Source organism: Squalius cephalus (assembly GCF_949319135.1).
Source record: "Squalius cephalus genome assembly, chromosome: 11".
NCBI lineage: Eukaryota > Metazoa > Chordata > Actinopteri > Cypriniformes > Leuciscidae > Squalius > Squalius cephalus.
In genome coordinates, this window is record NC_137132.1 from 16,595,028 (window position 1) to 16,609,690 (window position 14,663).

The following is a 14,663-nucleotide window of genomic DNA, read 5'->3' on the forward strand; positions in this document are numbered from 1 at the left end:
TTCCTGTAATATAAATTATGTCTAGTCCAGAAAAAAAGGCTATGATGAATGTTCTGTAACATGAAATAGTATTGGCTTGGTGTAAAAATATTTTTATTTATTAAAAGGTCCTGCTTTTTAAAAGTTCCTGCCCTGGGAGCATTATTGTATAACAGTTTTGTCCATAAATAGATATATCCCACCCTTAATTAAACTATATTGTCTTGGATTAAAATATCAATTTCTTATAGACTAAAATATTTAATTGAATGTATATTGAGCATGCTCCTGGAAACAATAACTTAATGATATAAACAGTTATGTATATTCCAATAAACATAATATTTTATCTCTCTAAAAGGTTAAGACTATTACTATTTTGTAGATTATACTGTTCAATTTTGTTTAAAATGAAAATCGAGTATGATCTTCATATAGGCTATATTGACTTTGAATAATTCTTTGAGAATGTTTAAAAATAAAAAATACACTTTATTCTTTGAATTTCTAATGTGATTTATGAGTCAATGTTATAAAGAGACTTATGTTCTATTTATATGTAAGTAGATTATAACACAATGGTATTTGGATAAAACAAAAATGATGAAACCATATTCTTTCCTATTTCTATGGAGGACATGTTTTAAAAGGACTTTAAGAGGACTTTATAAGAATTCAAACATATATTCAATACATTGTGTGATGTATTTAAAAGCTTGAGAGTGTATCCATGTCCATTGTTGTGCTCTGAATCTGGCGCTTTTGCCCAACTCATACGTCATCATTGTGCGCCTTACGAGTATCTCTAAGCGGCACTTTTGTCCCATTGAATGGGCAGTGGAAAAAAACAGAGCGTAGAATATTCAAACTAACCTCTCAGTTAATTTCTTACAACGTATTATTAAAAACGGAAATATTTTGAAATGATTGATACCATCGAAAAAGAAGACAATATTATCAGCGAGGAGGAGGCTGCACAATATGATCGTCAGATTCGCCTCTGGGGTCTGGATGCTCAAAAGAGGTTTGTGGACAATTCGATAACGTACATAAAGAACAAACGCATTCATGTTATTATAAGATATTTTTTTCGACTGTTTAAGAATAATTCTCTAGCAGAAATAATAAACATGATTTCAAACGCATTATTTGTGAATCTTTCACATTCGTGCTTTTTGTCTGAAACAAAAATACGGGCCACCCCACGAATTCATTTTTGAGCTAGTTGTGCATAAATAGTAAACAATATAATGTAACATAATATATGACGTTTATATAAATGTTGCATTTTCAGACTTAGGGGATCACGTGTACTTCTTGTTGGACTCCGGGGGCTTGGAGCAGAAGTAGCAAAGAACCTTATTTTGGCTGGAGTCAAAGGACTGACTCTCCTGGACCATGAGCAGGTATTAATTAGACTGACTTAAAGGGATAGTTCACGTCATTCTGTCATCATTCTCTCACCTTCTTATTCATATTCTTCCAAATCTGACTTTTTTTCCACTGTGGGACAGAAAAGGAGATGTAGCCTAAGGCAAAATGACAAGAAGTCGTCATACTTGTTTATTGTATGGAAAAGACATGCAATAAAATTGAATGGTGACTGAGGCTCTTAACAGCACCCTTATAGCTACCTAAATAAGTGGTATTTTCTATGACTTCCATTAATCAGGTGACAGAGGAGTCCAGACGTGCTCAGTTCTTGATTCCTGTGGATGCAGATGGAAAAAACCAGGCTCGGGCCTCTCTGGAGAGAGCTCAGTTCCTCAACCCAATGGTGGAAGTGAAGGCAGACACCGATCCAGTGGAGAGCAAGCCGGATGACTTTTTCTTCCAGTTTGATGCGGTGAGTGCCAGAATCTGTAGACTTGACATACCTAAAGCACACAAAAGACAGACAGACAATCTTTTATTAAACTACTATTTGATTATTGGTCATCAAACAAATATTTAAGATACAAAAGAGCATTGCAAATAAAATAGAATAAAATCATGCAAAACAGCATTGGACCAAATTTGTTATGCAACTTTACAGCACATATTACAATATATCTTTTTGTACAAAAATCCCATAAGAAATGTAATAATTCTATGGAAAGTTTGATGGACAGGAACTGTCTTTTTGACTTGCAGTAATTTTAAGATGGATCAGGTGCGATTGTTTTTTTTTTTTTTTTTATTGAAATTTAATAAGAACAAAACTTACATAATAAGAGTACATTATAACTAAACATGCCAGGGGTAAGAAAAATACAAAAAAGAAGAGAAAGGCATTTTACCGAAAATAACTGTAGCCTACCTATTAAACAGCTGTATAGTTTTCCTTGCTTTAAGTTTTTACTTTTTGATATTGTTTCCAAAGATAATTTAACATCAAAATTCAAAATTTGGATTTTTTTTATCATTCCATTTTGACTTTATGAATATAGTAATGGGCAGTTCTAATAATTAATTCAAATACAAACACACTTTTTTATCACCATCAGGATCAGGTGTGATTGAGGTTCATCAATGATAGATTGTTTTCCTTTGTGCCTTTCATGTCCACTAGATGTCACTATACACAATTGATCATTTTTGTTTAGGCTGGTTATATCTTCTTTTTTCCCTTATTTTCCCCTAAACCTCAGCGTGAACCCATCTATGAACAGCCAGCGTCAGATCTAGGCACAGACTTTTATCTGACTCTTTGAGTTTGGTCTTTTCCAAGCGTGTGCTCTTTTCCAAGCAAATGATATGTTCCAGGCCATATTTTCTATAAATCAGGACTCTGTTGTTGGCTGTGGAAGATGCAGTCAGCATACATACCTTGTTCAAAGCACAGACAGTCAGTCTTTCATCTTCTCTCTTTCTGGGAGCTGTCTGAACTGTCCCTCTGGGAGTGCTAGTGAGAGTTCAGGAGGAGTGGGGAGAGATGGTGGGACGCAGACAGAAGAGGGAGGGGGGTTAACATCATCTATTCTCTTTCATCTGCTTCTCTTGATATTTCGTTGAGAAGTGCACAGAAAACATTGCGTGTGTATGTCTTTGTCTTCTCTTGTTTATGTGTGGTCTTTTTTTAACATGCGATTTCCTAATAAACAGCGCATGTTGTTTAGTAAAGAGATAGCCAACAATACACTGAATTAATTCATTGTCAGGACCTGAACATACATTAAAAGATCATTTGAGACGACACGTACTAGAAGGTTTTGTGCAACAAGTACAAAGCATTGCTAGTGCAGGTGTTGATTTTCAGAATCACAAATAAGTGATTTATATCTATGGAGGCCCATTTCTGCTACATAAGAAAAAACATCATACTCATATTGATGATATAAAAAGTCATAATGATGTCATGTCATAGTTATGATGAAGTTGCATAATTTGTTTAGTCAGTCATTTTAGTCATAATTTTAGATTTTATCTCAATTACGACTTAGTATGTCATAATTTTGGCTTGACTTAACATGCCATCCTTTAGCCCTTATGTAATAATTTTGACTTATTATCTCAATTATAACTTAGTATGCCATATATTCCACTTTTTATCTTTTATTCTCTTTATTTTTGAGGACCAGCTGTGTGCCTCCCGGAACACTAAGGTCTTCTGTGGAGATGTGTTTGGCTACCATCGATACATGCTCTCCAACCCCGAAAAGCATTATTAATTATAAATTATTTACAAAAGCATTATTTATTTTCTTATGGAGTGGAAATGCATAACATCAAAGACATGACATGAAGATTGATTAATAATTCTGTCATAATTTACTCACTCTCATGTTGTTCCAAACCTGCATGACTTACTTTCTTCTGTAGAACACACAAGAAGAAAATAATGTACTGTTCATCCTTTTCCATAATTACATTTATAGTCACATGACCTTTTATAGCTTCAAAAGTAATGCAAAAGTGCATAGAAGTTGTCCATAAAACGTAGATTTCAGTCTGTTCCTCACACAAAGCCATCATAGAATATAGTCATAGACCACTTTATGATACTTTTATTGTTTATTTATTTATTTTTATTGTAGGCTAGGTTTACATAAGAAGTTGTTCAAAGTGGCCTGGCTGGGGTGTACGGTTTGAAGGACTGAAGGTAGTGTATTAAAGATTTGACCTATTTAGCGGAGGTATATGGTAGATGCTGGTAGCTCTGATTGATATTCCATCCATTGTGGCATGATTTGTTTCTTCTTTGCATCCTCTAGAGGTCACTGCTTGATAAAGATGTGTTCTTTGGAGTCGTCTGGCTGCCTGGAGGCACGTAATGCTCACAGGAAGAATGTGTCAAAAGACAATGTCTCGCCACATGTTTCATAATGTCCCAGATGAACTTGAACAGTAGTGAAGGTGTTACTCCTAAGGGCACTACTTCATTGCAACAGTATTTCTGAGAAGTGTTGTTGATATCCAGGTGTGGATTGTGTAACCTTTGGACATCTTTTCAAAAGGCCTGCTTAGATAATCAGTTCGTTTCAGGTGTACTTTAAGTTATGAAGTGACAGATGGTGTTCTGACAAGGGAAGTAAACAACCAAAATAAATAGTAAACAAACCCAATTCAGCAGATAAAGTGATGATTCAGCTGTCCTTCAAGATACACCCAGTTAACGCATAGTGGCACATGCCATTGGTATATCAGATGGGTATTAATACGCCACCCCATTCTTATCTCAAACCCAAAATGGGGGGTGTGAGAGGTTTGGGACCTTGGATAAGAGTGCTAATGTTCTGGTCAGTTGTCGGTCATTGCCAAACTTTTGTTCCTCCAATTTCTGTTAGCAAGATGCGTTTTAAGGATGCATCAAGGTCACTGGTTTGAAAACAACCACATAATAATGCATGTTGTTTTGTTCAGATTTGTCTGACCAGGTGCTCCAAAGACCTCATGGTGCGAGTGGACCAGCTGTGTGCCTCCAGGAACATTAAGGTCTTCTGTGGAGACGTGTTTGGCTACCATGGATACATGTTCTCCGACCTCGGCCAGGAGCATCACTATGTAGAGTAAGTCATGAAACGTATATGAAAAGTTTATGAAAAAAAAATTATGTTCCTAATTATCATCAAACTTGCCAGAGAAAAGCCGAAAGTGGTGAAAGGGTCTAATGAGGCCAATGACGGTCCTGAGGCGAAGAAACCGAAGGTCGACCCCAATGAGACTACAATGGTGAAAAAGGTTGGTGTGTTTGTAGAGTTGATGTCTGTAAACTGTGTTTTTTCAGTTTTCACTCACATCCTTTCAAAGTTAAATTAATGCTTTAACTTTTCTCCTCAATCTCTCTTTATGTAGACTGCTAGTTTCTGCTCTCTCAAAGAAGCCCTGGAGGTTGACTGGACGAATGAGAAAGCCAAAAGCAACCTAAAGCGCATTCCTACAGACTACTTTCTTCTGCAAGGTACACCTTCAGATTATTTAAATATATTCAAAATTCAATTAATCAGATAAAAAGAATGGGAAAATAGGTGTTTCCTTCCTAAATTGTGGAATTTACTGATTGATCTTCAGTTTTATTGTCCGTACTATATTCCAGACTGTCTTTAGACAACTGTAGGATAGAAACGATTTGGAAAAACCCATAAATATATGTTACTTCCTGGGCCAGGAAGATTTTTTTTTTAATTTTTGAGAGAAGTTTCTCATGCTCATCAAGGCTGCATTTATTCGATCAAAATGACAATAATATTGTGAAATATTATAATTTAAAAATAAGTGTTTTCTATTTGAATATATTTTAAAATGTAATTTATTCCTGTGATGGCAAAGCTAAATTTTCATTATCATTACTCCAGTCTTCAGTGTCACATGATCCTTCAGAAATCATTCTAATATGATGATTTGGAGCTCTATATTATCTTATCTTATATTATATTATATTGCTTTGCTGACCACTTGTGATCGTATCACCTGAGATGGATACCAGGTGCAAACAGGGTCTTAAGTGGTTCAGTTTGTTTAGGCGACTGAACACATTGCAGGTTCTTCCTGCAGTCTGTTGCACATCGTTATCAGGGGGAGGGCCTGTTGATCTGTGTAATTATTGTCAACAATTCTCTTTTTATACCAGTGCTCACCTGGTGTCCTCACTGAGACTGGCTCATTTTCCATCACAGGCTGTCCATGGCCAGTCATGTGCAGTGGCTCTCAAAAACAAAACATGCCACCTCCGCACCTCTCTATCATTATAGCAGACTCTGACTACACCTCCGCCCCTCCCTCTAGTACATCTAGTATTACATTTATGGAAAAAATAACACTTCCTATTTGTGCACTGAAGCAAGACTTTAAATACATTTCTGTGCTCAAAAATACCACACATCAGTTCAAACAGCTTTTGAGGAAGAGCCGTTTCCTCTGTCTTAACTCACTGATTTATTTGAGGTTTTATCACCCCAGTGGTGCGACTATTACATCAATGATTTTTTTTTTCCTAACCCTCAGATGTTTTCACAATCTGGAGAAAATTCTATAAAGAAATTCAGCTATGAAACCTGAAATTGTATATATGTGCCAGATAGAGTGAGATAACATGAATGAGTGGGTGTGTGTTTCTTTGATGTATGTGTGTGTGCTTCGCTGCCAGGTGGAAATGCAGTGGGCTGAGGTTCTTTGTGTTGTAGTTGGTGGGCAGTCAAAAAGGGGAAGTGATACTTTGGAAAATAGCCTAAAGGGGCTGAATGCCTTTTCACGTGCTGCACAAATCTTCAAACTCGTCTTTCCTTTACTCGTCCTCTTTTAATGTGGAAAACCCACTCTTTCCCCACTCAGTTTCACTTACTTCCTCCAACAGTGCTACTGAAGTTTCGCACAGATAAAGGTCGTGATCCTCAACCAGACAGCTTTGGTGAGGACTCTCACCTGCTCTTGCAAATCCGCGATGATGTTCTCGAGACCATGGGCCTGAGCTCGGAGCTGCTCCCCAACACCTTTGTCAGGTATTTACTGACCCGGAAACTTGGTGTTCACGTTAAGTTTCTCCAGCATCTTTTTTTTCCTACCAACCAAGTATGTGCAAATCTAGTAGGTGAACGTCTAGTTGACCAAGATAGTTAAGTCTGGTTTCAGGTTCACCAGACCCTGACCAGGTTTCTAAGTAGAGAGAGTGCAACGGAATGGAACTGAATGCAAGCGTTTTTAAAAGATGAATTATTTTTAACTAGTCAGAGGCAGGCATGGCATTTAAAAGAAGAAGAAAAAGGAGAGGCAATGTAGCGTAGATCTTCTCAGTTTAGCCCAAAGTGTAGTTCAGTGTACACGCTGCATTCACCATAGACACATACACATAGATGCCTCATTTGCAGCTGTTTCAATGGACTGCTATATGTAAGCCGTCTGTCATATCAGAACGGCGTGAACACTCAAGAGCAGTTGACTGCGTTTGCAACCATAAAGGTTGAGTGACAACAGCATCTGAAATGTTGGTCGTACCAAGATGGCGGACATGTCAACATGTCTGGAACAGTCGAATGTGGCATCTGCGTATACATATCCATGGCATTCATGCCATGTTGTAATTACCGCAATTACGAGATAATAACCCATGATCTTCACGTCCTCTGACTCGGTATTATGAGCTTCTATGTCAACACGATCAACAGCAAAATAAATTTGCCACGGTCAGGTGGTACAATGTTCACAATGTAAAAGTCGGAGCTCTCAGAAAATTCACAAAGGTTACATGTTGTAATTACAAGTTCTACGAGGGCGTGAACGCTTTTTACAAGTCAGAATCTTATAATTATATTAATTCCGACATTCTGTGCGTGATCATTTTGTTGCATCATAGTACGCGTGTATTGCACATGCATAGGCTGATTTTTCTAACCGCAAAAACTCAGGTCACATATTTTTTTATTTTTAACAAATTAGTTGCGTAAAGTGGTTAAGGGAAACACGCAGCTTTAGTTTAAATGAGTAGAAGACATTTTTATCAATCATAATGGTGAGAAATAAAAAATTGGACAAATATGAAACTTTCTAGTGTGCATGTATTGAGCGCCTGTGTTCACGCACACTATCAAATGGAGTACATGCGTTCAGCTGTTCGGATATACTAAGCTACGCATAAAAACTGAATTGTACTTTGTGCTTTTCTCTCCAAGTTAACTACAACTCCCGGCTTGTGTTTTCTCCTCACAGTTACTGTTTCTCTGAGATGGCCCCAGTGAGCGCTGTAGTCGGAGGTGTTCTTGGACAAGAGATTGTCAAGGTGAGGTTTTGATCTATTTACGTCTATGAAAAATACGTACCATTACAGGTACTCCCATTGCACCATCTCTGAGCCATTGACATCGCTATCTCCCTCTTCCTCCCAAGACAACTTCTTCCAACTTGGTTGAGTTTACAGCTTCTGTGGGTTATCAAATGGGCACCCCCTTACTCGATGTTTCGTCAAATTTAAACCCGACGATGTCAGCATGATGGAGGCGCTCCTCAGCATCCCTCAATGCTCTGCCAGCTAACCACTCGTGACCTTTTCTAACCTCAATGTCCGCTTGACGTTCTCTTGCGTCTTTACTGTCTCACAGCATCACAGCCTGCCGTGTTTTTGTTACCTTCTACTCCTCCACCACTGATTTTACTGGCAGCTGCAGCTTGCTGTCTGTGCTCTACATGCCTATGGAGCAGAAGCTTTTCAGAACGCCCAACCATCTCCTCAAATTGTTGTTTCCACAGTAGAGATGGGTATCTCATAAACAAGCAGTGGCCAGAGCAATCTGGGTAGGACCCTATGCTGGTATCCCCAGGCCTTATACTTGCCTAAAGTCGTGATTGTAGATTTGTTTACTGTAACTTTTACTGTTCCATTTACACATGAAATGAATACACTTTTTGCTTTTTCTTCCTCCATATTACCTTTCATTCTGGTTCTCCACAAAACCATCCGCTTTCACTAGCTGCGAAAGTGACTTTTCTGATGAGGCACAGTGAGAAGCGAATGGCAGCTGCCCTCTCCATCAGAATCTGGGCTAAATCCAAAAGTTTTATCTGTTGACAGTGTGTAAATGCCAGAAATGACGAGGTAATATTCCGGTCACTGATGAAATCCAGCGGAGAGCTGCTGAAATCTTCTAAATATGACTCCATAAACTGAACGAGATTAAATAAGACAAAGCGTAGTGATGTAATCAGTCAGTCCAGAGTGGATAATTACACCTGGATTATGGACATAAGGAGGATCTCCTGTTGCGTAGGCCATGTAAAAACAAAAACCCATTCCAGTTACACACAACGGAATACAGTAAATGCTAAACGTCAATGTCTCTCTTAGAGGGTGATGTCATAGCCCGGGCCGGGATGCGGTGGGGTCTTTGTGAGGCTGAGGATAAGGGCTGTGTGGGGTGATGGAGTGAACGCCATGGTCTCGGAGGCGGTGGCTGGGCAGGCCTTGAACCCACATGGCGGTGGAGTGAAGCCAGGCTGTCTCACCATCTCCCTGCATGATGAAACAGGCTGCAATTCGCATATGGCTCTCTGTTCCTCGCTGCCCCTCGCCCATCGGTCTTCATCGCCACAACAGAGAATGTGTCCGACGCATTCGATCAAAGCACTTCATTGCAGAATTGTAGGTCTGTGGCGTCTGATGTGTCTGAAGGAGATATGTTTGCATGTGTTTGACAGGCGCTGTCTCAGAGAGATGCTCCGCACAGGAACTTCTTCTTCTTCGACGGCCTGAAGGGCAGTGGAGTGGTCGACTACTTCGGATCCAAATAAGTGGCCCCCAGAGAACACGGAGAGATGTGTGGCGATGCATGTGTGCTCTCGAAACACCATGGACTTCATCCTCTGCCAGTGGCCGCAGGCATCAAAATCTGTCTTTTGGACGCCACACACCGACTGATGCCAAGAGCAACGAGAACATTTTGTCCACACGCTCTTAAATATTCATGCGCACGTTTTTCAGCAGGGTTATGTGATTTCTACGTTTTGTATTAAAAATAATAAAAGGCCAATGGAAATAAACATGATTTGGATTGTTTTGTGCTTCTCCAGTCATCGATTTCAATAATTTCCTCTAATGTGTTGCCTAAGGTCTCTTTTCTATGCTAAATTGCAAAAAAATGAAGCAAACCACTTTAAAGGGAATTTGAAATGAATGCAGAAATGTCTAATGCTCCCTTGAGCCATTTATTTCAGAAAATTAAACAACACAAATCATCCCATTCCCACTCTGAAATGAGGCCGGGTGATTTTTTTTATTTTGACGCTTGTGTAGTGAAAGCCTGAGGCGTATTTTGACGTATCTTGTCAGGTGTAGGGATTTTTTTGGGTGACGTGCGTAACGGGAAGTTCTTTTATTAGCTCAGCCCAGGTATGTCATTTACTGGACTGGTACTGCAGGGTTTATAACCCTGAGGCAAGTAGGCACTCATATGTTTTGATTTTTATGATTTCATAGAAGGAAATGATCCTGCCCGTCCAGTTATAGGCAAAGAGGAATGCAAAAGAACGTAATGTAACTTTCGACATGATTGATAGTCCATCCATGTGCTTAAAGGAACACGCCGAATTTTTGGGGCTTTAGCTTATTCACCGTATCCCAGAGCTAGATAAGTCCATACATACCCTTTTCATCTCCGTGTGTGCCGTCTGACGCACCCACTGCTAGCCTAGCTTAGCACAAAGACTGGAGGTAAACGGCTCCAGCTAGCATACTGCTCCCAATAAGTGACAAAATAACGCCAACATTTTCCTATTTACATGTTGTGATTTGTATAGTCACAGCGTGCACAAAAAACAAAGTCACATGAGATAGCCATCTTCTAACTGTATACATACTGGGAACTATATTCTCAGAAGGCGAAGCACTGCTACTTGGGCGGAGTGATTTACTCCAACTCTGAGCGAACTCTGCTCCTCACCACGGGGCTTCTCAGGTGCTGCGAGGTGAGCAAATCACTCCGCCCAAGTAGCAGTGCCCACGTGTCACTTATTGGGAGCAGTATGCAAGCTGGAGCCGTTTACCTCCAGTCTTTGTGCTAAGCTAGGCTAGCAGTGGGTGTGTCAGACAGAGTTATGCCACGCACGGAGATTAAAGGGTATGTATGGACTTATCTAACTTTGGGGGATACGGTGAATAAGCTAAAGTCCCAAAATGTCGGTGTGTTCCTTTAAGGAAACTACAGCCTCTTGTAATGGAACAAACAGCACTAAATGCGTCACATTTGTTTGGTCACACATGATGTTGCGACTGTGCTGCAGACATGCAAAATCAGGACTTCAGGCCTTAAATGGAAAATAAACGTGAGCCTTTAATGACAACAGCATGGGTGAGTCATTCTGAATCAGATGAGGAGACTGGTCAGACTGGTTGAGCAGGTGCTTAGTGGGAGTGGCAGCAAGCCCCGTAACCGTTCTTAATTTTTTTTAGGTTCAGGGAAAGCATTGACAGTGGAAACGTGGGTTACTGGGTACCACTAATAGGCCAAACTTTTTGAAGATTCTTATCATTGCAGGTTTAAATCAGCATGGAAAAGATTTTTTAACTGTACTGTGCTAATAATAACAAAACAGCTGTTAAAGTTCACTGAGAGGCAAAACTCCTACAGCAGACAGGATGTCTCTACCAACATGTACATGTCACAGTTATGTGCATGTTTTCAATGAGTATTATGTCAAAATTTTGATTTAAATACAAGTAGGCAAAAACAACTTTATTAAACAATTGAAAACTTTTTTTTATTAAAGTTAGCAAAAAATCTGTTTTTCTGAATGCATGTTATTTAGCTTTGTGAATTATTCATCAGCGCATGTTTATTTGTTTACCTTTTTGATCCAAATTTTTTAAATAATTTAACTCAATCTTGCAGTGAATTAACAGAATTCTCTCTGGTGACATATGCTGGACTTCTCCAATCGTTTAGTCTTTCTTACAGTCAATCTCACGTTCAGATCTGCCTTCATCCATTATAACCCATTTCAGTCAAATGTACTTCACACAGAAGAAAAGATCAAAAAATGACTTTGTAAAGCAACCTGTGTAGTCAACATTTTCTTAAAGTCCTAATGTAAGGCTCAAACATTAAACTGATACCAATATCCTTACACCGGTTACCTAAAGGTGTCAGCAGCTGATTTAATATTAATATTTGGTGTATTGTTGTTTATTGACAGATCATTGTCCATTTGCTACTTGAATCCAGTTGGTCCATCTTCAGCAGTAGTTGCATCACTTAAGGTCAAAGACAGTGTGATGACTCACAAAATGTTTTTGGTTTTTTTCACAAGACGAATGACTATAATTATGGACACTTACAATTTATATTCAAATGGATTTCATTGGTTGTTTTAAACATGTAAACAGTACTTTCTTTTTCTTGGAAATGTCATTGAGAGTACAAGTATTCATTTTAAATGGTGCTCAAGTACACTTTCACCAAAATAATGAAGTGTACAGTAATGAAGTCCAATTCCTTAAGTACTTCACATCGCTGCCAGTGCCAGTAGTGAGAAATGAAACAGCAGCCGCAGCTGTTAAGAGACCCTGAATGATTAAGATCCACTGCTCTTTCTCTAGCTGAGGAGAGAGCAGGATTAATACGGACTCTGCGTTAAGCTCATCATTTTAATTAAGCAACCTTCCTCTTATCATGAAGGAGCCCAAGGCGAGACGATCTTACTTCAGAACAGATGTGTTGCTCCCAGCTATAAATGCATAACCATGTGACAGGATAAAGAACAGTCTAAATGATCAACAACCCTTTTAGGAACACTGGTGAAGCCTGAATGAGCCTGCATGGGAAATGTTCTGGGCACACGCAAATCAGAGGATCCCAATCTGTCACGTATTGTTCAGATAAGACTCGTGGTTTTCTCAACACGAGTAGTCAAACAGTCCTATACGAAACATGCATGAGAAAAGGTTTGTTCTGTTCATTTAATGCAGGCAGATGATCCCTTAATAAAAAAAAGAGGCCGAGAAGGAGTCGAGACCCCCTGTTGAATATTATACTAAACTAAGTAGCATTTTAGCCCTGGCCTATAAAAATATGCATATTGTAGGCAACCACATGAATTTGTATTTGTTTTGATTTGATGGTTGCAATGCAAAGTCATTAGAATTATCGTTATTGATGTACAGCATCATATACCTCTAAATTCAGTGTTTAATTTGACTTTGTTGTGAGAGGGGAAATGAAACGTATAGCTAATTGAATTCTTTAGCATTTGTTGAAGTTAAATTAATATTGTGTTTAATAAAACTGTAAAAAAAAATCTTGTAGGCTATATATATTTTTGCAAAAATATTCTAATATAATTGAATTGGCTTTACTGACAAGACTTTTGAACAGCCATTATGGCTAGTTTTTGAAAATTGGTGTATTTAATGTGTCAAATCCCTTTTAAATGAGTTTAAGGATGTCCGTAAAAAACAACAACATCAAAACAGTTTCGCAATTCTTGTATTTATTGAAAATGGTAAGGAAAAAACAATACAAAATCAATGTAAAAATGTACATCAAAAATTCCAAATGACAAAAGTACAAAGTTAGAAAAATTAGTCTGACGTGTTTAGTGTAAATCTGACAGTATAAATAAGGCCTTTCTGCATCAGAGAACACTTGTATTGATGAGAAGTCACAAAGGTGGCCACAGGAAGGAGGAGACCACACAACTGTTTCACAGGAAGTCATGAGACAGGCAGCCACAGGAAAGGAATCTCTGATCCACAATATGCCATGAAAACTCTGTACCGGCATTACAAAGCCAATGTAAACAGAAAGGAGTGGTTAAAGGAGTTTTCCCAACGATTGGCCACAGTTTTTCAAAAGTGGTTTCTGAGGGAAGTGCTTGCAACCATAACAGTGTTATTATCTGTATAATGCCCAGACAGAACTGGATCTGACATGTTGATTCATAAGCCATATTAGGACGGTAATTGTTTATCTTGTGGACGTCTAAATATTTTTTTTAATAAAACTATTTATTCACGTTCTTCTGTGATCATACGAACGAGGGAACGCGCGCTCACGTGGTCAGTCGCATGATTGTATGCTGTAAATAAAATGTCGTATGCATGAAATAATATAATTACAATGGTTTTCTGTCTTATTCTTTTTATTTCAAGCAAATTACATTTTATTTACAGCAGACACTATGCGACTCACCATGTGAGCTGCGCGTTCCCGGTTCGTATAGGATCACAGATGAAGAACGCGCTCATCCGTCGCGAATAAATTGCCATCCCGAGTTTATCACTGATGTCAACTCGGGTGCCATGCAAATGTAGGCTATTTCTACGGACGTCCACGAGAAACAATTACAATCCGAATAGGGCTTAAGTCATCAATTTTTTTTCTTTAAGACTGGTTATAACTTTTTTGTACATAAAAACGTAGATTGATATGGCATAATGCCTGCCCCTGGACTAACTGCTAGTAGGTGATACTAGATCTTAACATAGGCCTAATGTCTATGTTTATGCAACTGGCCCCTGGATTTGGACGTCAATGAAATCACAAACTAACCCATAAATGCTGAAAATAGCTTATGTCCCATTGAGAAACAATTACCGCCCAAAGACTGCTAGAGAACCAACTTTTCAAGTATGATTGAAGTTTGGCTCAGTTTAGTTCTTTTTGTAGACAAATAAGTTACAGCAGAAAATACAAATGGATTTTTTCTCACAACCTTCAGAGATATTTGGTCCATAGTACACAACACTAATGAATATCTCCATGCTTATTTAATCCACTTGAAAA

The 14,663-nt window shown here is 38.6% G+C and overlaps 1 protein-coding gene across 1 annotated transcript; it reads left to right on the plus strand.

Moving 5' to 3' along the window:
• Positions 1–762: 762 nt before the first annotated feature.
• Positions 763–9,949, plus strand: sae1 (SUMO1 activating enzyme subunit 1). The gene is made up of 9 exons (XM_079885058.1): positions 763–1,003; positions 1,274–1,385; positions 1,652–1,825; positions 4,822–4,967; positions 5,040–5,139; positions 5,254–5,359; positions 6,752–6,896; positions 8,101–8,170; positions 9,583–9,949. The coding sequence occupies exons 1-9, from the start codon at positions 903–905 to the stop codon at positions 9,673–9,675; spliced, it is 1,047 nt and encodes a 348-aa protein (XP_079741184.1). The 5' UTR covers positions 763–902; the 3' UTR covers positions 9,676–9,949.
• The last annotated feature ends 4,714 nt before the right edge of the window (positions 9,950–14,663 follow it).

What these genes read in the sequence shown, in the direction of transcription:
- sae1 (XM_079885058.1), top strand. Translation starts at nt 903, where the DNA reads ATGATTGATACCATCGAAAAAGAAGACAATATTATCAGCGAGGAGGAG. An exon ending in CTCTCCTGGACCATGAGCAG is followed by an intron (nt 1,386 to 1,651) that starts GTATTAATTAGA and finishes TCCATTAATCAG; the next exon opens with GTGACAGAGGAGTCCAGACG. An exon ending in TTTTCTTCCAGTTTGATGCG is followed by an intron (nt 1,826 to 4,821) that starts GTGAGTGCCAGA and finishes TGTTTTGTTCAG; the next exon opens with ATTTGTCTGACCAGGTGCTC.